This window comes from Grampus griseus (genome assembly GCF_964374135.1).
Source record: "Grampus griseus genome assembly, chromosome: 20".
NCBI lineage: Eukaryota > Metazoa > Chordata > Mammalia > Artiodactyla > Delphinidae > Grampus > Grampus griseus.
In genome coordinates this window covers 30,727,129-30,754,803 of record NC_139014.1, presented here as the reverse complement: position 1 = coordinate 30,754,803, position 27,675 = coordinate 30,727,129, and the positions used below count along the sequence as shown (strand labels likewise).

General features: G+C 49.3%; 1 protein-coding gene across 6 annotated transcripts in view; it reads left to right on the top strand.

Moving 5' to 3' along the window:
* MSI2 (musashi RNA binding protein 2) overlaps positions 1-25,727 on the top strand; it is a 389,285-nt gene extending 363,558 nt beyond the window's left edge. Inside the window, exons 12-14 of one of the 6 annotated variants that reach the window (XM_082680134.1) lie at positions 16,048-16,202; positions 17,984-18,056; positions 20,591-25,727. In XM_082680134.1, coding sequence (XP_082536260.1) covers positions 16,048-16,202; positions 17,984-18,025 — 197 coding nt within the window. In that variant the 3' untranslated portion in view covers positions 18,026-18,056; positions 20,591-25,727. Of the gene's footprint in view, positions 1-6,739; positions 6,838-15,993; positions 16,203-17,983; positions 18,057-20,590 lie in introns of those variants that run through there. The other 5 variants (XM_082680131.1, XM_082680133.1, XM_082680132.1 and 2 more) reach the window with 5 other exon arrangements.
* The last annotated feature ends 1,948 nt before the right edge of the window (positions 25,728-27,675 follow it).

Below are 27,675 nucleotides of genomic sequence, written 5' to 3'. Positions count from 1 at the left end.
CCTCCTGTGTGTTCGGGGCTGAGGGAGTCCACTCGCTCCTCCAGCTGCTGGAGGAGTGCAGACATTGTCTGCACTGGTCGCGGCACAAGCCTTAGGGTTCCCAGGTGTTGCTTTCAACAAGCCTGTACCGAAGGTTTGCTTTGTGCCGGGCGCCAAGGCATATAAAGGCAGGTAACACTTCTTGCCTTCAGTGGTCTGAGAATCTAGATTCCTTCCACTGAAAGCCCCTATTTCCCATGATGCATTGTTTCTGGCACTGTCAGCTTCATTTAAAAAAGGAAAATGGATCACTGTGCTGCCTTTATTGCTAAAGATGGCTTTCCTAGGCCTTCGTTAGCAGAATCCGATGTCCAGGAAAGGGGGGTGGGGTGCAGGGTTGCAGTGCAGGCATCTCTTCTTTCCCGCCCAGGCTCCCTTGTGCTAGTAGCAAGCATCCTCTGGGGGCTGTGACCCCGAGATGGCCCATCTGTGGGTAAGGTCACGGGGACACCCTCTCATTGGAATAGAGCCAGCACAGTAGCCCAGAGGGAGAGAAAACCTGTGACCTGTTAGGACTGCTAACCAGCCAGATACTTGAAAGACTGTCCCGGAACGTATATCTCCCAGTCACTGCCTTGCGCTCTGGGCATGGGCACCTTGTTTCTCAGTTTGTCATTAAAATCTTCATTTCTGGGAGAGCCAGGACTTTGCCCGTAAAGAGTCCAGCATTGGATTTCAGTAACCCCAGTGAATTTATAATAATGTGCAGAGCTGCCCACCTCTGACCTCATCTTCATTCATTTTCCAAGGGCTTTTGGACCAACTCTGTTGAGGATAAAATACATCAGCTCTAATCAATAATTTTGTAATAGAAATACCATGCACTTGCTAAATCAAATCTAGTGCATTTAGTGACTAGCCTCAAAGCCCAGACCTAAGTACGAGTTAATCCTAAAGTGAATGGAGTGGGAGAATGTTAATGGTCTTTTAAATCAGTGGAATTATTTTCAGTGGGTGACACATCCGTGCCCGCCCCCTGAGCTGGTTGGCCTTCTCACATGCTGGCTTGGGAGCACAGGCCCTGCTGTCTGGAGGAGGGGTGGGAAGAATGGTGCCCTTGAGAGCTCTATAACAGCACATATTCCAAAAGTTGGTGAACCCACGTGTTGATGAGAGTCATCAAAGGAGCACATACCTGGGTACATCATGGTTCCTTGTGTTCCTGCAGAGCTAAGGCTGTCACGTCTATTACCGCAGCTACCCCGTGAGATGGGCAGAAAGGCAGAAGGTTTGGGCTCAATTTTACATGTTTGTTTTTATGAGAAAGCTGGGCTGCAGAGTGGTCACATGACTTATCCAAAGTCACACAGCTGGTTACCTGTTTAGCGAGGCTTTGGTCAAGGGTAAAGAACCCTGAACTTGAACCCAGGTCTTTGGCCTCCTTTAAGTAGCCCTGGGATGAACCATGTTTGTTCATGAAGGACTCACCTGCCGCCCAGACACCCTGCACATAGAGGAACGTCCTGGGAAAGCCCAACAGCCTCGGCTGCCAGCTCTGTGTTGGCTGAGGACTGAGGCTGCAAGACTTCACAGGCCAACCTTTCAGACGTTGATTTCAGAACCAGACCCAGGGCACGTCTGCCGTGGCGTTTAAATCGGCAGATATTTATTCAGTGTTCAACAACAGTCATTGTTATTATATGTGACAGGCACCGTCCTAGGCCTTGATTCAGGGTACTCTGAGCTGTATCAGAAAACCCAGCTCAGTGTGATTAAATATTACGGGGGATTTATTGGCTGACATCCTGGAAGCTCTGTTGGAAGAGTGAGCTTCATGTGTTCAGGGCTCATCTTCTGCAGTTTTCTTAGCTTTGCCCTCCTTCTCATTTCGATATTGTCTTTTTGTTGGTTTCCTATGATGGCAAAATGGCTACAGCAGTTTCCTGACTCACATTACCCTGTCTAGAAGAAGAGGGGCGTCAGGTGGTCCAGGATTCTAGCAAAAGTCCAGAACTTTGTGCTATTTGGTTAAGGCCTAGGTTACAGGAAGCAGTCACCGAGGGTGGGATCTGACCCCTCTAAACCCAGGTAAAGGAGCTAAAGGAGCTCTGACACGGTGGAAGAAGGATGGATTTCCAAAGGCTGGGTACTATAAAAGGGGGGAAAGAGACTGATGCTGGCAGCCCTGGAAGCTCATAGATGACTCCAGAGCACAGTCCCTGCCCTAGAGGCTCTCCCAGCCTAGCATGGAGGCTAACGTGTACTTACGATATGATGCCTAAGCCCAGTAAAGGAGGAGCACAGAGCTGTGGGGGGAAGTCGAGGACGGTTTCACGGGGGAGCGAGTATCTATACTTTTAAAGGACAGATAGGAGCTCCCCAGGGAGCCTGGGGAAACAGCTTATGCAAAGAGCAGAGTGATTTTGAAGTCCTGCAAATGGTTCACTCTGACTAGAAAATAAAATGCATTGGGGTTGAGGGCAACAGCTAGCTAGAGAGCTGGGCAGAGTCAGAGCAGGGGGTCCTTAGTGCCATGCTGAAGAGCCTGGATTCACCTAGGTGACTGGGAGCCTCAGAGAGGCCTGAAACCAAGAAGTGCCATCAGATTTGTTTGTTAGACAAGCCAGACAGCAGGGTGGATTAGAGAGACAAGAGGGGAGGCATGAGGACAAGTGGCAAACCATGAAATTGTAAACACTCCACAAATGTTCATATATAGCTGCCCAGTAAGAGATGCTGTGGGCCTTTTACTCTTCCCCATTAGCTGATTAACTCTGGGCTCCACGTCATGCTGGTTGGGGGACAGTGGGAGGCTGTCTAATGGGCGGTGGGGATATAGGCTTGAAGAGGTAGAGAGAGGCTAGAGTCTGGGAGAGGGAGACTTTGAAAGCCCGATTGATATAGTCATATTGGTGGGAGAGAGAGGCTCATATTCTTTATGGCAGTGGAATGGAACTCAGTAAAGACAGAACCAAGTAAGGAAGATCAACCTGGCAGTGGCCCAGCAAAGCCCAATCTGACCCCTTAAGCCCTGGGGCTGTGCTGGGTTTGTGGTCTGGAGCAAGGGGAGGAGAGCAATGCAGACCCTGGAGGGCATTCCATCATGGGGAGTCCACCTTTGTTTCCAGCAATTCTCCTTTGCTTCTGCCAGCAAGTTGTTGTTCATTACCTGCTCAGGGCTATTGGTTCCCATTCCTGTGCCCTCATGGCAGCCACTGCCCTCGTCCTTGCTGCCAGTCCCTTTCCCTCTGTCCTCATCTTTGGTCCCTCTGTTCAAAACTGGCTCAGAACACCAGGAAACCACACCCAATTAACCCTCCCTGGGATGCCCCCTCCTTCGCTCTAGCTTCTCAATGTGATCGTGTGTCCTCAGTCTTCTTCCTGATTGGTGAGTTCTCCTCAATGAAAGGCAGGGTTTTGAGTCTTTGGAAGATATTTTGCACGTTATCTCAGAGTGGTGCCTGCCTTCTCCAACAATATGACCCATCAATCCTCCGGGAGGCAGTCAGCCTCGTTCTTATTATAGATGAGTAATTACTGTGCAATTAGAGAAGGCAGAAAACAAAGGGGCTCTTCGTTCCTGGATGCTCATTAATAAATACAAAGGTCTCCCCTTTCCATCCTGGGATCCTGCACAACAGGAGGTGGGCAAATAATGCTTTTGAACAGCTGTGATTGGCTGTTGCAATTAGATCTGTCAGGATGAGAGAGCCACAGGGATATCCACTCTATGGCATGGACCAGAGGGTTCCAGCCGGCATCTCAAAATTCAAACCCACCTGGGAGGCCCCTTGAGGGAAGGATATCTTGCAAGTGGCGGATAGAATGCTAAAGACACTTCCTAGCCAATTATAATAAAATAATGGTAACAGTAATATGTTAATGATATCTCACATGTATTATGAGTGAGTCATGTTCTGTGCTAAGCCCACCTCCCTTATCCCATTTTATTCTCATAGCCCTAGGAAGTGGGTGCTGTCATTCCCATTCCCATTTTTAAGGTTTAAAAGCTGTGGCTCAGGGCTTCCCTGGTGGCGCAGTGGTTGAGAGTCCGCCTGCCGATGCAGGGGACACGGGTTCGCGCCCCGATCCGGGAAGATCCCACATGCCGCAGAGCGGCTGGGTCCGTGAGCCATGGCCGCTGGGCCTGCGCATCCGGAGCCTGTGCTCCACAACGGGAGAGGCCACAACAGTGAGAGGCCACAACAGTGAGAGGCCCGCGTACCGCAAAAACAAAACAAAACCTGTGGCTTAGCATGTGTGAGGTGTCAGAGGCAGGATCTGAGCCTAGGTCTGTCTCATCGGACAGCGCTTGTCAGCAGACGCTCCATCGTACCAGTCCTGCCATACCTGCAAAGCTCTGTATCTTTGAAACATACCCTCAACAAAAACCAACCGCTGCCATCAACTCAGTTCTCCATATCCCTGGTGGAGGAGAAGAGAACCCAGTCATTTTCAGGAGGCATTATATGTGGTATTTGCACCTGCTTCTGCTCTTGCAGACTTAACATCACGGTTCTGTCTGGCTTTAGCTGACATTTCCGATCTGGCTTCTGGTCTCTGAATCTCTTCAGACCAAAGGCACACAAAGGAGGCCCAGAGGAGGCACGGTCGGGTAAGTGTGAGCCAGGCTAAAGATCATTGTTAGAAAGGAGCCTTTAGCTAAAACAAAACTGAAGGAAGTTAGCCACTGCCTGGAGGAAACTAGGCCATGAAGCAGGGGAGGACGCTTTGGGCAAGACTTCTCGGTAGGGATGAGTTAACATCCCTTCACGTGAGCTGTGAGGACTTAATCCGGAAGGTCTCTGGGAAGCCCAGCCCAACCCTGAGGCTGGGAGGGGATTGGCCGCCCAGTTGCTGGGGCTTTGCCTTAAGCCAGTGGCTGGGAGGGGCGGAGCCGGAGGCGGGAGCAGTGGGCTCCTCTGCCAATCGTCCTGCAGGGAGGCTGGGCTCCCAGTACCATGGCAACAGTACCATGAGCAGGGGCTCATTTGTTTTGTTGATGAGCAATTACTACGCAATTAGAGAAAGCTAAAAATAAATGGGCCCTTTGTTCCTAGTTACTTATTAATATTAATAAAATGGTCTGTCCAGTTAACGCAAACCTGTGCGCCTGTGGTAGAGCCCACTGTGGGAGGCAAAGGCTGCCCAGCCCCGCTTTCCCCTCTCTTTCTGGAAGTTTTTTTTGACCGTAACGTGCAGAGGGTAGGCTTTCCCCGTCTTGGCCGGGAGAGGAGATGCTCAGCCTTACCAATACATGGGACCCAGGATGCCCCGGAGTCACTGACCCAGGCAGAAGAGTCTGGTCGTGTCAACCCAGCCTCCAGAGAAAAGACCACAAACACAGCAGCAAAACCAGAAAACATGGACCTGAGTTGGAAGAAACCTCTCGCCCAGTTTTGCTATGTACCCTTGGCCACGTTGTTCGACTTTTCTGGGTCTAGGTTGTTCAGCGCCAGGTGCATAAAATAGTCTCTAAGCCTTCCACTGAGGTAGCCCCTGAGATTTCAGTGTCTCCCCTCCCACCTGGCTTGAAGAGAAACAAATCAGACTTGGAAATGACTTGCTAGAAGGTTACTTGGTTGTTCAGGGCTTGACCCCACAACTTCTGGCATCTGGCCTTGGAGACGGAAACAGCTCAGAGGCATCCCTTATATCCCTTCCCCATCCAAGGGGACGGTTTACCTTGTGGATTAATCAGATACGGATGATAAGAAGCTTTTAAGAAGAAGCAGGAGAAGAGAAGGAGGAGGTGGAGGAGGAAGAAGAAGAATAAGAAGATGATGACAAGGACGTAGAAGGAAGAGCAGGGAATCAGAAGACTTGGTTCCTGTCTGGCTTCTGCCAACAGCAAGCTGGTTGATTTGGGGGCAAAGGGTTTCAGACTGTTGGGGTCTTGGGCACCGTTCAGCTCTATAGCTCTGTATTGCTGCTGTTTCCAAAGCTCTGGATCCCTTATCATTGGGAGCAAAATGTTGACAGTGATAGTGCCTTAAGATCCGAGAGGAGTGACCGAAGAGAAAGCCAGGGGCTTCCAAGTGATGAGGCAACTGGTAGGGATGCATTTGAAAAAATCAGTCACACGTTTTTTTAATGTGTGAAGGCAATGAGAGGGATAGACATATTTCCAGAATCGTGTATCATTAAAACAAAACAAACCCTATAGTCAGATATCCATCCTCGTGTGTGGTTGGTTAACCCTTTAGGGTTTGGCATTCTGGATGGTATTCACTAATAAAGGTGGACCTGCTAATAGCTGTCGTCGATGAGCTGCGGGACTGGGGCGAACACAGTGGTTCTTGAACTTGGCCACATGTTAGAATCACCTAGGGAGTTCTTAAAATTCCTAGTGTCCGGGCCACACTGTAGACCCATCCAATCAGAAGCTACAGGGGGATGGCGGGAGGTGGGGGGCACGGCGGGCAGGCCTCAGCGTTACTTAAAAGCTCCCCAGGCAAGTCCGTCCTGTAACCGTGGACTCAAATACCATCAGGTTCTTGCTAGATACGGAGCCTCACGCCGTCTCTGTGACTTTGTCATCAGCCTCCCTACCTCAGAGACAGATACATAGAGCCAAGCCAGACGGTTCACCCCAGCCTCCTCTAACGAGCTGGTCGGGGATCGTTAGCCGGCAGCCTTGGAGCCCAGGCCCCTCCTGCCCACCACTGGTCCTCCTGGCAGGGCCAGGAAAGCCACCCCTCCAGGATGGGCTGAAGGGGTCTTTGTCCTCATAGATGGATTCTCCTACCTCCCCCCGCAGGACAGCCCTGTCCTGGCTGAGATTGCGAGCATGTACCCGTAGAACCAGCAGCCCGGAGCAACCATAAACAGGGAAGCAGCCACCCTCCTTGACTGTCTGATGAATGGGGGCCTTTTGGTAAGGTCGGAGTTTGTTTGTTATTAGAGACCTAATTAGAAACATGAGAGGGAGCCGAATGGCGCCATGCTTGGCCAATTAGTGACATGCATGCGCCCGCTTTGAACTTCAAGGACACAGAGCTATTAGCGCTTACATCAAACATGGATTAAACTCCTGTGCCTTTATAATCATTAAAGACGGGCTGCTCAAGTGGAAAGCCTTTTGTACAGGTCCTCAAGGGGCTGCCCCTTGGGCATCCTTCCCACTCCACCCCCTGGCTGCTGGAGCCCCAAACAGTGAGTTTCCATGAAATGTGATCAGGCAGTAAGTACTGAGGGTGCTAGGGCATGCCAGCTCCCCACAGGACAGCCCTCAGCAGACTGGAGTCTTCGGGGACTGAGACCAGCCCTCTGGTTGCACTTTCTAGGGTGGGAGGGCTTCCTTTCTCTCTGGCAGTGCCCTTTCCACCTCCCCCTGACCCCAGCGATGCCGCATGCCTGCTTCGTGCCCGGTCTTGTTCTGGGATGTGGCACAGAGGAGGGTGGTCTAGTCCTCAGGTGAGAGGCTGACCCCTGTCTCCTGTGGCAGGCATGGCCCAACCTCAGGGAGCCCCCGGTCTGATGGGGGAGACACCCCCGCCACCAGGGAGCTCCCAATTTGGAAAGGGCAGCAGGACCCATGCCCTCGGGAGCTGGCATTCCAACATTGGCGCTTTGATTCCTTGTCCTTGATTTTGTGACCTCTGTGAGGCCACGAAATATCCAAATAAACAGAAGAAACCTTGTCAAACTCTGATGCGAGGAAGGACAGCTGGGCAGCGGGATTCAGTTTAAAAAGCAGCCCGGGGGAGTAGCCTGGAGACCAAGTGAGAGCTGGTTTCAGTCGGTCTGAGGCACTGTGAGACCCTGGACACATCCCCTCGTGGCCCCAGCCCTCGGTTTCCTCGTCTGCAGCCCCAGGGCAATAAAACCCATCTTACAAGTTGTTTGGAGCGTGAACAGGACGGTGTTAACGCCTGCCAATGCGCCTGGCACGCAGTAGGTGCTCAGTGAACCTTAGTTCCTTTTCTAGCCTGGCACCCCGAGAGACCACAGCTTCTAGAACCCTGTGCCCCTTGCCTCCAGACCCCGTTTTGCCTGAACTAGTATGAGGCTTTCCCCTGCCCCACCTTTGCTAACTGGGACAGGGCATCACCTATTCCTTCCGAGCTTTTCATCGTGACCGAGGATACTACAAGGATGCAGTTCCGGCCTTGGGTTTCATAGCGTTTCCTGTTAACAATAGTTATAGTGAAGGAAACGTATGCTGGGGCTGCAGTGAGTGGAATCACTTACAAGACACAAGCGAGGACCCAACCCTTCTGGCTGGGGGCGGGCAGGGTGAGAATTAGAAAGCGAGCACGCACAGCGCACACAGCACGGCTGGGGCGCCTGGGTCCATGCGGGGAGAAGCCAGACTGGTTTCTTTTTTGGAAAGATAAAGAGGTGGGTGTGCCTTGGGGACACAGGGGGTCACCCGAGCAAAACACAGCCAGGCAGATTCTCAGGATTAAACTAGGAGCAGCAGAACTGTTACAGAGAGAGAGGGAGTCCTTCCCAGGCCGCACACTCCCTAACCTCCTTTCCTTCTGATTCTCAGGTCAGGGAGGGCTGGAATGGGAGGCTCTGGCATCGCCCATGTGCTGCTCCTTGCCCATTCTAACCTGTGTGGGCCTGGAATCTGAAACCAGTTAATTTAGGGAAGAGGCAACAGGATGTGAGTGTTAAAACACCCACCGCCTGCTTCAGTCAAACCATAAACATTTGTCTCTGGGGTTGACTTTCCCTCGTCTTCCGAAGCGCTTGAGAGGCTCAGGGCGGAAGCGTTGTTGAAAGGCTGCTTTGTATCCCAGAGGAATCAGGATCACCACCTTGCGTTCACTCCTGTGGCCTGAGCTGGAGCGACCACTGGGGTCCCTTCCTTGGGGAAGCTGCTGCAGCCGGGCAGACAGTTCACACTGGCAGAGCGAGTACCACCTCGGCCCCAGGGACTCACGTCGTGGCCTTTCCTTCCCTGGGTCCCCTCTCCCCCTTCTTCCTTAGAACATGCAAACAAGGTCAGTCCCTCAAGACCCCTGGGGTCTGGGAGAAACAAGAACCTGATGGTGGCCCCAGAAAGTTCGTTCTTTGTCCTCATGACAAAAGCTTGGTTTCTTTGGCCATCAGGCCCAGGCCCACTCAAGGCTACTGCATCCCCAGAATTTACCCCGTGAGCAGATGGTAGCCAGCCACTGACCCCCTTCCTCCCCCTTCCCTCCATCCCAACTAACGCAGCCTAGTCCTTTGGTTGGAAGAGATACACCCACACCCGAATCAGAGCTGATAAGAAAAAAGCATCGAGATGGAAAGAGAATGAGATGTTTTCTGCTGATATTGTACAACAAGAGAAAGTATAAAGTACCGGCCACAAAGCCCTCCTCGGATATAGGTCCTTTGCGTGTGCTTGGGGCTGTCTCCTCACACTGACCTGAGTGGTAGTGTGAGTATCCCGGTTCACTAGTAACCCAGGGTGTGAGGGTTTTGGAGCCAACCAGCAGTGAAGTTATCTCTTTAGGGGATGTGATTTGACTGGAAGCTGAGACCATTCTACAAAATAATGAGTCGCAAGTCTTAGGTTCCACTGTCCATCAATTCCCCACTTAAGATAGGCCAGCACTAACCAACGGACATCTACACTGACCTCCGTAGTCTGAAGCAGGCTAGGTGTTGAGCAAACAAGCAGAAACCGCAGTCTTCTAAGATTGCCACCACTGAAACCGACAGTCGGGATGTTTGTGACGCCGACTCCCTCCGCCCAGTGAATGAGCTGACACTCTGCATGTGTCCTGTGCGGTATTTATGATGATCCAGGCGTCTCCAGACTTGTTGATACCAGGCTGAGTTTGTCCTTCTTAGTAATATACTGGTTTGTATATGGAGACAGGGAGAAAGAAATACCATCACATTGCTCTCTCAAGCCTCCCCCAGTTTTAAAGTATGTCTTCTCCTTGCCTTCTGAAATAGCTTGAATTTCAGCAGAGCTTAAAAAAAAAAAAAAAAATGTTGTATATAAAATTGATTGTCCCTGCTTCTGGGTCCCTGAACTGATTTGACTTAAATTGAGTGTGTCATACAGTTTTCCCAGGTTAGATGTAACTGCTGGCCCTCTCTATCTCCCTCTGCCACCTCCAGGCTAAGCTCTAGGGGGAAAGTTTGAACCAGGATCCCTGGGACGCAGTGGCCTGGCAGACTGCTGGATGCAATTCCCTCCTTGCCCTGCTGGTAATTCACAGCTGAGGGTTTCTCCTTCCGTTATCAGAAGCAGGTGTATCTTTTCAGGCTGACCTTTCCCATCAGACCACCTGCATTAATTTACAGTGGGCACGCCTTCCAGAGGGCACAGTGAGGCTGGAGACTGGGGCCGTCAACTCTGTTTCAAGGAAGGCCTCGGCTGCCTGGCTGCTGTTCTTCAGAGCCCCCCAGCAAGGAGAGGGGCTGTTCAGAGGCAGGTCTCCGCTTCTGACGGCCAGCTGGCATTATGGACCCAGCATCCACTGGGCCCCCCGTGTCGTAGGGGAATCGGGCAGCTTGCTCTTGCCCTGGAGAACACAGGGTCCTGTGAGAACCCAGAGGGTCCCCGCCTTCCACACGCCCCCCGCCTTGAGGGGTCCCTTGCTGACATGAGACACAGGCTCTGCTGCTGTGGAGTTTTAATCCGGGCGGAGAGAAGGATGATATAGACAAGGTGAGTGTCGGAGGGGCGGTGACTCTGGCCTCTTTTCTCTGGCATCAGCCTATCAGCAGAGCCCCTCTACTCATTCCTTTCTCAGTCGCTTTCTTTAAATTCTCTAAAACAAACAAAAACCCCTAAAATCTAGTGCGATGAGTTAACTGCAGCCCTGCCCTCGAAGAATATCACACCGGCTTATGCTCCGGGTCCTCCATTCTGCGGGAGCTGGGGATTGGGAACGGGGCCACGACACCGTCAGCCCAGACCAGACTCCCCTCCCTTGTCCCTGTGGGAGGCATAATGAGTTCTGCTGGGCAGCAGGTTACCTTCTGAGCTGGGCTTGCTGGGGACGGGCCCACCACCTGCATTTGCCTTGTGAGCAGGACACACTCTGTCCCAGAAATGTCCTGGGGGCCTCGAGGCCCCCTCCTGAGATTAAAGCTGGCAGCAACACATAATTCACCAAGAAGATGATTGAAATTGTCTCGAGGGCTGGCCCTGCCTTTTGGCGAAACGTGAGACCCACAAAACGAGGACCCAGGCCTAAGGCTGGGACTTGGCAGGGCCCTGGCTGGTCCCAGATATGTGGCCTGAGCTCATCTGGAAAAGACTTTGGAAACAGTTCCTTTCTCTGGATCAGTAATAACCTACTTTCCAAGCCTTAGAGCCAGAGGTGCCCTCCCAGGGGTGCCCCCCCCTTAGAGCCCTGGGCCCTAGCTTTCTGCCCCAGGTCCAGTGGCATCACTTTGGGATCATACAGAAGTACTGGGACTTCCATACCTTTCCTAGACCTACAGTGAGTCCTGATTCTCACTGCCCTCCCCCACAACTTCCCCACCCTCGGTGACGAATTCCACCCTCAGCCCGGCGCCTTCTGACGGCAGCTGGGCAGAACCACATGCTGACTGTAAGTAAGCCCTCCATAAGGCAGGCGTCTCCTGGGTTTGCCGTGAAACCCCGAGGGGCCCACGAGCTTCGGGTCCAGCCCCTGCAGGTGAGAGTCTGAGCCCGCAGGACAGGCCTTGGATAAGGTCTCTGGATGGCTTTCCTGGGTCAGCCATGAAGGTGTTTTCTTCCCTTGATGGGCAGGAAGTTCCTCCTTTTATCTGATGCGAAGTACCTCCAGATTTAATGCCAATGCGTTTCCCTCGCTGGCCTCTGGATATAGTGTCCTCACTCTCCTGCCCCCAGTCCCCAGGTCCTTGCATCAGGTCCAAGGTGATTAAGTGCACCAGGTGGATGAAATAGAGCCTTTTGGGAATCACTTCCCGATTTGTATGGCCAGTGAGTTGTACTCTCCTACATCAGATTTTCCTAAATCTGCGTATGGTACCTGTCTTGTTGGGCTCTGCATAGACAGCTGTGTCAAATATAGGTGTGTTTGTTTTGTACTCGACAAGTTCCAGAGCACCCTCTCTTTTGCGTTTTCGCCACAGCCCACGGAGAGTCAGGCTGAGTAGGGCAGGCAGCACTCACGTGTCGCAGGTGAGGACTCCAACCGGTGAGGGGCTGACACTCAGGCGTGTAGCCAGAGGTCAGGGCCAGGGTCACACTCAGGTCTTCTGACTCCAAGTCCAGTGTTCCCTTTCTCTGCACCATAGCTGCCTCCCTGAGTATAGCTGCTGCCTGGACCCAGAAAGTCCAGAGGATGCTGGGGGACAGGGCGAGGCGTAAAGAGGAGCCTGCCCAGTATTAAACCACCGCTGTGGGCGCTGCCCAGAGCAGCCGATGGGAAAGTGACCCTGCTCCCTCACAGCAAGCCCCCAGACTGCAGCTTGGCCCCGGGCTCGCCCAAGGCCACTTGGCACTCACAGCTTCTGCTGCAAAAACGCCAGGGTGTTCGCAGGACACTGTCCTCCTCTGGGACAGGAGTCAGAACGTCCGATGTATAAATCTCAGCACTGTTTATTCAGCAGCACATACTGAGACCCCTCCCTCCCTCCCCATCCTCCCCACACACACCCCCTAGCTGAGCAGGAGACAGGCGTCCTTGCCCGTTAAGAATAATGTCCCATCCCCTCTTCCTGAACTGATCCTGGCCTGTGGGACATTTCTGGCCCCTCAAAATGAGCCTGGAGGCAACCTCCAAGGAGACAGACCATTGAAAATTGACTGAGGGGTGACTGGAACAGAAAGCACCCTTAGGTCAGGGGCTCAGAGTCGTGCTTCTCCCCCTGCCTCTCCTCTCAAGGTCACAGCTTGGAGGGGAGGGCCTCCTCCTTTACTGTGTAACCAGCCAGTGTGCAGTGCGAACCTCCTGAAAGAAGAAAATCGCTTTGTCCCTAATGCCTTCCCACCATCAGACAGCGGGAACAGCCGCCGGCACGCTGGCGTGCGCAGTGCCCTGCCCCTTTCTTCCCGAGCAGCAGAACCGCTGCTGGGGAGAGCACTCCCGGAGATCGTGGGTTCGGGCCATCCCATTGGCTTGTTAACATGCTTTCTGGAGCCTGGGTCTTCCGCCCACAGAGAAAGAGGGAGTCATTACCAAGGGGCCCAAAGACCCGGCCCCTCCATGCCCTCAGCCTTTGAGGGTGCAGCATCCACTGTCCAGAAGCCTAGAGAGAAAGGACCAGCCCAGGACCAGGTGCTTCTTGCCTGCCAGCTGCACCCTCGGCGGGAACCCACAGCCTGATCCTTCACCCTTGGCTGGGGACTGTCTGCGGGGTGACTCTGAGCTGGGGCTCCGGCATTAGGAGGGCAAGTGTCTATTCACGCGAGACTTGGGGTTTTAGAGCTGCATTTTAATACAGTGCCTTCTCAACCGTGATACTGGTGTCATTTGATGGAAGAGGACTGAGAGGGGAGGGGCAATGTAGGCCTAAGAAGAGCAGCTTACTGTGAAATTCCCTTCAGGCCAACTCTCAAGCTGCAGGCCTCCTGGGCACACAGGCTCGTGAGAGGTAGCCGGGGGCTGGGCAAATACCACCAGCCCTCCTGTCTTCTAAGCCTCCGGAGGGGCGTGTTTCAGGACATGCCGCCTCCTGTCTCCCAGGCTGCCTCCTCTGGCTGGATTAGTCTCTGGATGGCCCTCCCCCTGCTGGAAGAAGCCAAGATGGAGACGTCCCTTCTCCCTGGCTTCTAGATAGGTGGGCCTGCCCACTGTCCTCCTGGATCCTCATCTGGACACAGGAGAAAGGGGTCAAAAAGTCTTCCTATCTTGCACCGTGGCCCACTGCCCACACCCCTGCTCTCCACCCTGAAACAGAGCCAGCTGGATACTTTGTTGGTTACTTGGTATAGGAGCGGGGTCAGCTGCCTGGGTGAACCAGGAGTCCGCTGTCTGAGCTCCCTCAGTTTTCCTAGCCCGGAGGAGGAAAGTGTGTGAGACCGAGAGAATGCTGCCTTTTGAATCTCGCAGCTTGTTGCTAGCCTCCGTGAGTGAGCAAGGCCAAACGTTATCTGCAAGTTTAATCTGTATTCAAAAATCCCGTCCCCTTTGTCTGCCGGTGCCTTCCCAAATGAGCAACTCACTTGCTCAAAGCCTCTGTGATTTCTTTTCTCTTTAACCTGTTCTTCCCATCGGCCAGTTTCTTCCTTTCTCAGCACAGCTTCCAAGGGGCCTGAGCTTGGGGCCTCCTGCCCTAGAGGGCATCCCAAGGTAGCAGCTTGCCTTTTCTCTGCTGAGTCGAGAGCCAGGCCCAGCTTGGCTTGTCCCCCTTTGCATCCTCGTGTCCCGTCCCAGTCTCCAACTGGCCTGGCTGGAGTGCATCTTCCGTCTCTTCCCATCCCGGCAACAAGTGGGTAGAAATCAATCCACGTCCGGCTCTTCGATCCCCCCGCCTAGAAGTGAGGGGCTCCAACCACAGGTCCGCGGGGCAAGGCCATGGCCCAGAGCAGACTTGCAGATGTTCTTCCCTTCTGCCACTGAGGGCGGGTGGCCACAGGGCAGAGGGAAGTGCCGAGGGGGGCAGGAGGGAGAAGGCTGTTGGGAGGAGCAGCCCCTGGGAGCCATGGAAATGCGTGGAAGGCAGATTGTCTGGTTCTTTGAGATGGGTTAGTTGTAGCCCAGAACTGGCCAGCCCCAGACTCACCTTGAGCTTTAAAAATCAATGAGAACTTATTTTTACAGTTAAAAAAAAAAAATTTTTTTTTCCATTAGGGAAAAGAAAAAGTTTAAGCTACTAAGGGGACATGAAGATGAGACAAAATGAACCTGGTTGACAGGCTGTGGCCCTTGCTGGGGAGGGAATGATGGAATTTGGGGGAGGCTAAGGGAGGGAGCCCGAGGCAGTGTCTCCTCCCACTGGCCCCTCCGCACTGCCACTCTCAGCGTCTGTGGGTGTGAAGTCCCATCTCTCTGTAGCAAAGGTACATTCCTAGCTCTTTTCCTGTCTGGAGTCTATATCTGGAGATAACCAACAGAAAGCAGACATTTCGGTCAGATATGCTTTAGTGATAAATTGGTTCAGTCAGTATGCTCTGAATTCATACTTGTCTTTTTTTTTTTTAAACGAAAGGAAAAAAAAGTTTAAATCCCCCCTTTCCTTCTACTGCAGGAGGTGAGTGTGTGGGTGTCCGGTAGAATCATTGGCATTCACTCAGCTTCGGCCCCAGAGCCTCCAGCTTCGCCATCCCCACCCCATCCCCTCCCTCCATCCCCAGCTCTCCACCCCAGAAGGGAACCCTCTGCCACCATCATTACTGTTATGTTAAGATGCCCAAATTTTCCATGACATATCCCATCCTCCGACCACGTTCAGTATTGATGACGTTCATACAGGGATATAAATGGGAGGGGTGGGCAGGGAGGGAGTAGCCAGTGGGGAGGGGGGAAGTGGTTGGTGGGGGGAAGGGGCGCTGAAGATCTTTTTTGTCTTTTTTTTGTTTAAAACAAATTTGTCATTTAATGGATCCAAAAACAAACCAAAAAAGAAAAAGTGAAAGAAAAAGCAAATCAAAAATCCCCTCCCCAAAGATTTTTTTTTTCCTGGACACAAATTGCTTTGTTTCCTGTCACATTTTAATATCAATATTAACACAATGTGTAGTCTAAAACTAGTTCCTTTGTAGTTTGCATGGGATGTGAATGCTGTCTCAACGTGCCCAGATCTAGACAAGACTGCATGAGCATCAATTCAGATGTGAAAAAAAAAAAAAACTCTTTCTCTCTCTCTCTTCCATATATACCTCTATTTCTATTGTGATAATTTGGTGGGCAGTGAAGCACCTCCGGTTGGTTGCCGTAGTGTGTTGAATGATTGTTTTTTTCTTCTCTCTATTTTTGGAGCTCCGAGCTTCTTAGTAGTAGCCTGGGCTGAGTATTCTTGAGTCCCTGCTGATGTCTTCGCATGGCCTTGGTTCAGTGTTAGAAGTTGGGCCTCAGCTGTTTTTCTGGAGTGTTTGGCTTGTAATGACCGGTGCATGCGTGGCTTCTGGCCTCATACCCAGCTCTATTCTCTGCACACCAGTCCTGAATAGCTACAGTGCTCAACCGAATTTTGGCGCGCCCGCTTCCCCGGCAGGCTCCAACCCGGCGCGGCCCGGAGGCTTCCCGGGGGCCAACAGCCCAGGACCTGTCGCCGATCTCTACGGCCCTGCCAGCCAGGACTCCGGAGTGGGGAATTACATAAGTGCGGCCAGCCCACAGCCGGGCTCAGGCTTCGGCCACGGCATAGCTGTAAGTACCTTCCTGCCCCTGCCCTCCTGCCCATGTCCTGTGGCACCCCGGGGCGGGTGTGCCAGAAAAGCCCAGAGGTGGGAGGCCAGGAGAGGGCAGCGGGCCCCCATCCGCATCACGTCAGCCATCCAGGGCTGAAGCTTCTTCGCTTAGGTGCTTCCTGAGCACCTGGGGGTCAGGCACGGTGTGCAGCCACGGGTGAGTGGAGGGAGTGTGGGCAGGTCAGGTTCAGATCACCACTCCAGCACGTCCAGCCCATGCAACCTTGAGCCACGTATATAATCCTCTGCTTCCCTGGCTGTCAAACGAGTATAAGTGTTCCTCCCTCAAAAGATTGTGAGAGAATAAATGGAAACAGGATATGTCAGCTGCTGGCTCACAGTAGAGCCTCAGTATCAGCCCCCTCTCCTCGATCCCGGCCTCCTGGAGACTCAGGTGCGCCGGGACGTTGGAGCTACGGACCCGCCCCACAGGGTAGCAGCTTAGTCGGGAGGGTCACCACCCGAGGTCCAGGGGCAGCGCCGGGGCCTGGGACATAGCGTGGGGTGCAAGCCCTGTCCCAGGAGGTTTCCTCCGCTAATGTTTCTTACAGTTTCCAGGTTCCAATAAGTTCCCATTTGCGTTCTGTAGCTGCGCCTGCCCCCGAAGGCCAGATGCATTTGATATTTGTAATGCTCTGTGGTTCTATAATCTCACTAATCCAGGCAATGGAAATTTGCTTAACAGATTTGCATGCTGTTTTCAGATTGTATTGTTCTTCCCCCTCGCAGTGTGTGTGAGCATGAATGTGCCTGAGCCCACTTACTCGCTTGTCCCTTCCATTTGGAAAACAGAAAATCGGCCAACCTCACCATCTTGGAGTCAGTTTGATTTTGAGCTGAGGTGGGAGGGTCTGCTGTCCCAGGTCATGTCCCTGTCGGGAGAGCCCTGCCTCCCGAGCTGTGCTGGGGAGAACAGAACAAGGGCAGACGGTCTGGGCACCAGGGCAGCCCGTCCCTGACCCTGGTGTTAGAAGTCCTCCATCCCCACCTCAAACGCACGTCTGTGCACTCTCATGCATGCACACACACTCTCCACACACTCACACTCACACACACACAAACACACACACACACTTCTGCCATCCCAGGCCTGTGCGGTCCGGGTCCTTGTTGAATTCCACTCCCGAGCCAACATCACTTAAGGCAGTAGTTTGATAAGTCAAATCCCCTCGGATCAGCTGTAGTACCAAATCCAGAGTAGTATTATTCAGCTTAGAGCTGCATCAATTTGGGAGACCGTCTGTCACCACGTAGAACACAGCTCATTTCCATTGTCAGTGCCCAGAAAGACAGACCCTATTTGTTCATGAAAACCTCGGTCTCTGACCTGTGTGCCGTGATGGTTTCTGAAATAAGCACATCGTCACGTTTGGTCTGCACGGGCCTTGCTTTCTCCCCAGCTGGAGCCGTTGGGACTGTGGACAGAGACACTGTTATCTTTGCTCGCTGGGGCTCAGGGCAACAGTGCCCATCGTTTTCGGCGCAAGCCCCCCTTTCCTATCACCCACCCACCCCTGTGAATCTGGCTCTCAATTTTCCCCTGGGTGAGCGGACAGGCCGGGGGTGGGGAGTCGGGGCTGGGAAGGATGTCATTCTGGCCCCTCGTGGCACGGTGTCTCAGAATTACATATTCATGCTGGCAACCACAGTCTAGTCCTAGAGATAATTTCCTTTCCCAGAATATGACAATCTGTTCCCATGTATAGTGTGCTGATGACCTTAACAATTGTGCAATTTTAGGGACCTTTGATTGCAACGGCCTTTACAAATGGATACCATTGAGCAGGTGCTTTCGTTGCCATCTCACTCTGAGGTATTACCTTCTCTGCCACGTGTCTCGCCCGCTGGGCGTGTCCGTACATGTATGCGCCCTGGGCATGCAAGTACGCACGGCCCTGGTCTCCTCACGTCCACATCTCTCCTTCCTCTTTCTGGACCCCTTTTCAGGGGGGTGGGGGGCAAAACAATCCAGTCTTTTAATCTCTCATCCCTCCTCCAGCTTAAAGCATGACCCCACTTTTTTTCTTTGATTCTTTTGATTCCTTTTCTTTATCTTTCCCACCCCTCATCTTTCTCTGTCTTGAAATACAATCAAGAGTATGGGAAACTGGAAGGAGATTTTGTGCTGTGCCCGTCCCAGGGGGACGGAGGCAGGGAACCGCTGGGCTTCTGCCAGGCCTGGGGGTGGGAGGGCGGGCAGGATCCTGCAAGCTGGCCTTGTGGGTTGCTGGGCCCTTTCAGCTCCCCAGAGCTCGCTGGGCTCGGCCAGTGGGGTTCATGCAGTCAAACAGCCAGACTCCATCTTTTAGTGAAAAGAAAACATTTTTGCCAGTAACCGCTGAGTAATTATCCAGATTACCGCTCGAAAAGCAAATTAAATTAACGACATCACCTGCGTTAGGTGGATTTGGATCCCTGCCAGTTTCCTAACCTTTTAAACTGAGCTCAAGTTAATTAAACATTTTTTAAATCACTTTGATGGGGATATGGAAGGGGTGGAGTGGAGGAGAGGGGAGTTGGGGCAGTCAGTGAGGGAGCCTCTTGCCACGTTCTCACTGAAAATGAGTATCCATCATTCTCGGGAAGGGCACCAAGGAGAGCGGTTCTCTCGTGAGACCTAAACGTGACCCGTGTTAGCGAGTTAGTCTGAAGTCTTGAGACATGAGGCGATTTCTTTGGAAGAGAGAGGGCGACAGCCAAGGCCTGGGAATGGGTCCCACTCATAGAATCCCAGCTGGGGCGTGAACGCCTTTCACTCCAGGAGCTGGGACGTACAGGAACAAGGCCGGAGACGGATTTGCCACTTTGGTTTGCAGTCAGCAGGATGCCCCTCGTGTAGAGGGCTGCTTCGGGCCCCTGAGCCAGCCAGGACTCAGTAGGGTGGGCCCAGCTGGGGGACCAGGTGGAGCTGAGCTCCATAAATCTCTTGAATTTCTCTAATATTGCTGCTAAGGAATCACCTCAACTAACGCAACTGCCTCTCTTAACCAAATAAACCCCGTGTGTGAATTCTCCCCACCCCTCGCCTACACTTCCCTTCCAGCACTGACCCAGCCATCGCTGGCCGGCCGGAGCCAGAGGCCACTAACAGTGTGAAGGAGAGCTACTCACGACTAATTAAGCTGGGTCTGGGGGCCCCAAGGGAACTAAGATTCCTCTGAGAGCAAGGCAGACTGATGTACCCGAGAACGCTGGGGATGGAAAGTGGCACCAGCCCTTTGTAGAATCAGTTGATGAGGGGATTGAACAACCACCAGCGCTTCTTCCCTCCCTCCCCTGGAAGTGGAGGGTGGTGTAGGTTTCCTCCCATCTCCTCCCCACACCCTCCAAGGCCTCTGCAGTGTGTCCATGGGGGTCGGGGGAGGGCCGAGGCTGCCCCCAGCGCAGCCTCCCTCATCCACCTTTAGGACTCAGAAGGATGGAATAGATGAGAGGGGAGGTAACCACCTGCCCCCTCCAAAATGATTAAGTGGGCCAATCGAGTCACATGGCCGCACCAAAACACACACTTTGTCCCCAACAGAGGTGACCCTCAGACATTTGGTACCATCCATGAAGGAGGGGCCCAGGCTCACAGTCATTCAGGCAGATTCGATTGGCAAGTCTGTGAATCCCGGGCCTGTTTTTATTTCCTAGAACCAAAGCTGATTATTTGTTGTGAATGTTTTTATGTGTCCTGACCTTGAGTCTTTGGTATGTAATAGGATTTTTTTTTAGTAGAAATTAGCATTTTCAGTTATTGACAGTCATTGATGGGTATCTCATAAAGACAGAAGTTTTTAAACATTAAGCTTTGAAAACAGAAGCTTAACCAGAGCTGCCCTCTCCCCAGCAGCAGGCGTGGCTCCGATGTCACAGCTCAGGCTGTGACCCCAGTCAGCGGTTAGCCTGGCCATTTTCCAATGTCCTCAGTAGCCCAATGTAGCCATACTTTGAAAGCTCTAGTTAAGCTGGGACGAAGTGAGAGAGTGGCATGGACATATATACACTACCAAATGTAAAATAGATAGCTAGTGAGAAGCAGCCGCATCGCACAGGGAGATCAGCTCGGTGCTTTGTGACCACCTAGAGGGGTGGGATAGGGAGGGTGGCAGGGAGACTCAAGAGGGAGGGGATATAGGGATATATGTATACATATAGCTGATTCACTTTTTTGTACAGCAGAAACTAAGACAACATGGTAAAACAATTATACTCCAATAAAGATGTTAAAAAAAAAAGAAATAGGAAAATGATAAAAAATAAAAAGTTGGAGTAAATGGTATGCTTGCCTGACATTTCTTCTTTCTCCTCCCACCCCCACTTTTTGTTCTCTTCTGGACACCCTCGACCTTCTATACCCTGCAGAGCATACCTGGATGTCCAGGCAAGACTGGGCGAAGTTTCTGAGTGGCCCTTTGTTTAGGTGATGTCATCAGACCTGTTCCCCCACCAGCCTCACTCCCCATCCCAACCAGAGATGGCTCACTTCGGATCGAGGGTTGACTGCATCTCATCATCTCATGAATCTGCTGTAATATAAGACAACAGCTTTTAAATGTGTATATATCCCATGATTTTGGTTTTGTTTTATTTTTGTTTTTCTTGATGGTTTCCCTCCCTCTTCTCTCTTCCCCCTTCTCCTTTTAAATCTCTTCAGATCACATTTGGTAGTGATTTTGACTTAGTGCAGTAGTCATATAGCTTTAATATCTAGTTAAAAGCTAACCATAGTATAATTGTTATATTAAGGTATTATTTTTTTTCTTAAAAAAATTTTTTTTTGCTTGTTTTAATTCTGTTCTCACTTTTCAAGGATGCTGAGATGGTAATATTACTCTCAATATTTTGGTACCAATTCTGAGACTGTATGAATTTTCAGGTGGAATTTGAGCACACACAGAAGCGAGGTTGTGAAATATGGAGCGGGAGGTGGGCGTCAACTTTCTACTTTGCATTGTATAAGAAGTGAGATGTAGTAGGCTAATTAACAGACTATAGCGGTTCTTTTTTGTGCTGTCTCTTTGTTAACCTAAGTATATCTATTTTCGGCAATAAGGTAAGGACGACGATGTTTTGAGTGTCCTCCTTTTCTATAAGTGCTTTTTTTCTGTTGAAAGAGGTGATATTATAAGGTTTTTTGCAGTTGTGAATTCTAAAAAAAGAAATGTTGTAAATACAATTCCATTAACTACATAGAAACTATTAAGAAAGAGAGAATCAAAAATATTTTTGTGAGGGAGTCGGTCCCCGGCAGTTTGATGCTCTGTGGATGGAGGAGGGGAGTAACAATAAACCAAGTCAGTGACTGAGACCGAAGAACACCCAGCTGCCAGGCCGACCCCACGACAAGTTAGAACACTGGTTAGCTCCTCTTGTCTGTGTGATAGACCTAAGAACTGTATTAGTGTCATACCAGCATATTAACCTCTCGTCTGTGCACAGCTTCCAACGTTACCGTCTAGTTAGATTTTTATTTAAAATATGAAAAACTGCTTTTCCCAAGACGTTTTTTAAAAACAAAGCTACAATTTTAATATTTAACATATTTAATGTTTCAAAGCACACCTGTTTGGCTTGGGTGGGGCGGGGTGGGGGGACATTCTTTTTCAGTCTTAATTTTTAAATATTTGATCATTTTCTATCGTCCAATCATTTCAGCACCTCCAAAGGTCCCTAGGACACTTTGCCTCTCTTCTTCCCCTGTTCCCCATCCGCCCCCAGCTCTGGGGGCCCGTGGGCCAGGAGTGGATAAGCCTGCATTAATGAAACCTTTTCTCCATTCACTTTCTATTTACCAATTAGGAAAGCAATCTTTCGGTTTTGTTTCTTTTCTTTTCTTTTTTTTTTTTTTTAATACCTCAGTGCTGCAAGTATCACCAGAGAGGCTATGGAAGAATTTTTTTTTAATTTATTGTAGATGTAAACAGAATTTAAAAAAATAAAAAGTATAAACATCGCTGCACTGTGACTGGTGGGAAAAACTGACCGTTTCCTGTTTGCACATGTTGAACATTTGGCTGTTATAATATATGGTCCTCAGATGGGGAAAGATACTTATGATGAAGGATATTTTTTAATTTAACTTTTTTTTAATGTTGGTCATAGGTCGGCAACAGCAACTATAGAAGTACAACTCAATAGATGGCATTAAAACATATTGTAGTGTGGATATATATTTTTTTCTTTTTTAAAATGTGATATTGACGTTTTATTAATATTTTTTAAATTGTTACGTTTATAAATTTGGTACTTAAGGCACAGCCAGTATGAGACACTGAATGCGACATTTATTATAAAGAGCTGCTGCACTCCTATTTTTATAAATTTTACTAACAAAGTAGACTAATGTAGACATTCACAGACATGGTAGGGTAAAATCATCTTCAAGCAAAAGGCTCCAAAATGCTAACTCAGAAAGAAAGAAAAAAAGCCTTTTTCAATTTTAATTAAACAGCAACATTTTTTTAAAAAAAAAATCACGTTCTTTGTTTTTTCCAATAAAATGTTAGGTTGTTTGGTGAGGGGTTTTTTTTTGTTTGTTTTTCTTTCTTTTTTTATTTCCAAACAACCAGGCTAAGTAAAATGCTGGGCGCTTTTAAAACATCAAAACTTGTTCAAGTAATAAAATAACAAAATAGAAGTTTTATTTAAAAAAAAACAAAATACGAAAAAAAAAAAAGAGACAATAAATTCCCAGAAATTCAGTGTCTAGACTAGGGAATTTAATTACTATTTTGTCCATGTTGATGATGTACTGTACTACCCTTCCTTTCTCTGCATCCCCCATCACCTCATAGAAGACTCTTTGTTGATCATTGTCTGTTAATAATGTATAAAATGGCTATCTTGTAAGCGTGCTGTCCTGGTACTAGTGTAGTGACTTTTTTTCTCCTCTTTCTTCTAGTACATATTGATAGGTATAAGGTAATTAAGGTTTAAAAAAATTAGACATAGTTATTCAGATTTAGGACCAGTAAGGATAGAACTTTCTCTTATTTATGAAAAAAATGCTAATAATTTGGGGGCAGTTTTTTCCTTTCATTTTGTTTTTCGATTTCAAGTTTTAATTTTATTTCTGCTGATCTGATGTGGTTTCAGCTAACCCAAGGTCTCACGATGTTCAGATGCCGGTAGACTCTACGGCGTTTTGTAGATTCCCACCCCACCCCCCAGCTGTGAAGGGGTGTGCCATACTACCTTAAATGCTAACGCTAGATATGCAAAACTGGATTTTTTTAATTTATTTTTTAAAAGAGGAAGGCATGGTATATTAAAATGATTTTACTAAGAGAAAAAATATTTTTTTAAGAATGCTCAGAAGAAATTGATAATCTGTGTGAATATGTTTTAGATGTTTATAATACCTTTTGAAGAGACCCAGTAGCCCATAGCACAAATCTCGTGGAAATCTGATATGTTTTAATGTGGCTACCTAGGTTAAGGTTCACGTTAGTCCCCCACTCATCTAGAAGTCCATTTTGGAAGATTTTTGTAAATTATTTTAGCACTGACGTTCAGCCTTGTCTTTGTTTCAGTTAAGCTCAGTGGCGAACATGGGAACTACCTTTCACCTTCCCTGGGGGAGAAACCCTCTTGGCTGATGGCTTTTCCCCGGAATCATAAAGTAGCCACCGGGTGACTTTCTGGCTTCTAGATCCATCTGCCTGGGGCCCCCAAACTCCTCTCCTCCCACACAGAGGAGAGTGAGTTGCGTAAGCTCCTGGACCCATTCCTGGTTCTACCTGGACGTGGAGTTGGTGGGGACGACCAAGTTCCAGGTCTCCTCTCCAGGAGCTTCCACCCACCTGGCTTGTGGCCTTCCTCACACCCACTGGGAAAACCAAACAGCCTCGCTCTCTATCCCAGTCGCTCATCGGCTTGATTCAAACGAAGTCCCAACAGGCCTTTATGTTCCTATCCTTCATAACCTTCATCTTAATTTGAACTCGTAGCTTGGACTTTAAGGTAGCATGGCTCTATTGCTGTCGATTTAATGTTTCACTGCACAGCAATTCACAGCCAGTGAATGTTACACACATCTTGCTAGACTAGTATAAAAATCATTGGGTAATTGTTGGTTCTAATGACCTGAAAGGTGTTCAGTTTTTGTTTTCAATTTTGTTTTGTTTCTTGGGCTTTTTTTTTTTTTTTTGGTTCTCTTTTCATTTGGGGATTAAAAAAAATTTTTTTTTTCTTTTTTTGGTTCCAAATAGAAAAGCAAAACCTATTTTGATCTTTAGTGCAAACGAGGGCTAGGGACTTAGCCACCACCCCACCACACTGCTTCATTCTGCCATTCACTCACTGCAGCATAATCAAGAATAAAGCAATATAGTTTACTATATTTTTTTTATTGAAGGTCAGCCATGCTTTCTGTATTATATTGCATATGAAATTGTTTACAAAAGAAACACTAACATACTTCTCTTTATCAGTTGGGAGTGGCGCGCAGGGACAGAGGGAGGCTGGGGGGTTGGGTGGGGCAGGGAAGAGTTTTTTGCTTTCTCTAATGTGCTTGGCAAGCCAGGCTACCTGCCAAGGAAGGCTGAAGCAGGGTGGGGGGTGTTGAGAGCAGAGGGACAGATGCAGGCAAGCACATGGAAGAGAGATGCTGGCAGGCTTCCCCCATCCCCCTGCTCCAAACAGAAAAGAAGCAGAAGTCAGCTCAGCCCGGTCCTGGGCACCGACACTACACAAGGAGACGCTGTACGTTAAGCAATACTTTAATACTGTATATGTTTGTTTTCTTTTTCTTTCTTTTTTTTTTTTAACCAAAAAAAAAAAAAAGTAAGTAAACTAAAACAAAAATATATACGTAGAACCCACCCCTCTGGGGAAGCAACCTTAATCCAAACACTTGGCTATCAAATGATCAGAATGTATTGTCTCGGACAAGAGTTTGTTTCCAGGAGGCAGGGGCGTGCGGGGGGGAGGGGGATGGGGACTGAGAGACAAAAGTTTCAGAGCCTTCCAGAAGGCTCTCTGCTACTGTATTCTGTACATACTGTACCATCCTGTGTGGAATCTGTGCGTGTCCTCTTGAGTAGCGTGGGCTAGCCAATCTGCCGTTCATGGTGTATTGTAAACTCGGAATTCCATATGTAATAGGATGCAAGTCTAAGCGTTTCATGTGGACATCAATGTGTCTAAATAAAACTTTCCCTAGCACTGTGGCTGACCTCACCCTTACTTTTATACTTTAGTATGAAACTGATGACAACTTTGGTAGTGAGTATTTTTTTTATATATATACATATATATGTATCTATATATATATATCTCAAGCATCTTTCAGGTCTTTGTGTGTGGCTTTCTTAAAGCCCTGTTGTAAAAAATTACTATGTGGATGGCAGTCTCTCACATCACAGATGTGGAAAGTATAATTTTATATTTGTATTTTCAAATAAATAAGTTTGTGAAAGGTTTCCATCCTCTACTGTGGTCCAGAAATCAATGTGTTTGTCTGACAAAAAAAAAATAAAATAAAATAAACTGTTTTGAACAGAGTTGTTTGGTGTTCTTTCACATGTGGAGGAGGGCTGGGTGGGGGGGGAGGGCAGCTGTTGATTGGTTTGGGGAGGGTGTCACCAGTCATACCTCCCTCCTCTCACCCCTCAGTGAGAACACTGGTCACAGGGCCTCTAGCAGAGAAGAAGCCCTTTCCCTGTCCCCAGGGAGCTTGTGGACCTTTTTCGTGTGTGTGTGTGTGTGTGTGTGTGTGTGTGTGTGTGTGTGTGTGTGGTGATTATTTTTATTTTTATTTCATTGAAGTATAGTTGATTTACAATGTTAGTTTCTGCTGTACAGCAAAGTGACTCTGTTATATATATATATATATATTCTTTTCTATCGTGCAACTATTTTTATGAAGCGTTAAGAGAGTATTGCAGTGGAAGAACAGGTGGAGAGTACCTCAGAACCCGTGGGTGAGCAGGAAATAAGCACCATGGTCCTGTGAGGTCGCAGGACCCAGATGGTGGCAGTGTGCAGAAGGAGGTGAGTGGCTTTCCGGGTGGCTGGCCTCAGCTCGTGATCAACAGCCTGCAGGAGAAGGCAACAAACCAACTTCCGTGACTCTTGAGTAGGGATTGAACGGGTATAGGAGACCAGCCTTTGCCCTCAAGGAGTTCAAAGTTTTGCCTAATGGAAAAAAATTTTGTAGCATCACAAAATTAAAGGTGTAGAACTAGATGGTATACGATACTTCCCACCTTCCCGCTCTATCAAATCGTTGGGAGAAAACAAAAGAATTGAGACACAGTTCTTTGAGGGCAAGTCCCAAGACCTGGCGGTAGCAGTCAAAGCATGATCTGAACCAGAGGGTTTCTTGGCTTTTAAGGCAGTTTGTAAGGGATGAAGTATAGGCCTGCAGCTGCTTCCTCAAGACCTTGGGTAAAGCCAGACTCCCCAGGGCATGTGCTCTGTGGGTCCCTCTTCCAATTTCCTGTGTCCTGCTTATTCCAGCTCTATCATACGGGCATTTCTGCTACTCAAGGGGCTGAGAGAAGAAGATGGAAGATTCCCTTCTTTATTTAAGGCTGGAGGTGGGAGAACTGGGTTCCTGGCCCACCTCTTGTATGTCCACAGGCAAAGCCTCGGCACTCTGCTGTGTTTTGTTACATTGAGGACAGGAGAGGAAAGGATAACCCTGCTGTCCCACAGAAATGAAAGACCAGTGAGAAGTTGAGAATTTCCTTCCTAGAATTCTGAGAGGAGTGGGGGCCGCAGACATGAAAAAGGTCATTTTCTCCATCCCCTCCTCTTGATTCTTCAGCTCTGAGAAAGGTAAGGCCCAAACCTAGCCCACAAGCCTAAGGAGAAGGGGGGACACCACAGGCAGGAGCACCACTGCCTGTCTTTATGTTTTCCTGTTCAAGGAGGGTAGGTAATTTGGCTATGGTCATGCTACTGCTGAATGGCAGAACTGAGAACCCAGGACATCCTGCCCCTGGGTGCAAGCCTCTTAACAAATGTCAGTATCAGTGTTGAGTGTGCCTGGTTAGGGGTGGGGTGGAGGAGGGGACCCTCTAAGTGCCCACCTGAGCCAACAAAATGTACCCCAAAAGGGGCAGAAAAATATCGATCACAGAGGAAACCAAACTTTCAGGGAAGAATAGTAAAAATACAGAATAGAAAACAAATCAGCAAAAACTTGGAAAAGGAAAAAGAAGAAACAACAGCGTTAAGATAAATACAAGCATAATAAGCAAAGTAAGGAATTTGATCAGGGAATCCATCATTATCTAATAAATGAGAATGGGTTGAATTTTCTACCATTACAAAACAGAGAGGTGTGTTTAGAAAAGCAAAATCCAGTAATGTGTTGTTACAGAAACTCACATGATTCAAAAAAAGCTGAAAATAAAGGGGTAGCAAAGAGAAAACAGGCAAATGTAAACAAAAAAGGGCAAGAATTGAAATGTCAATATCAGAGTGGTATTAACATTAAA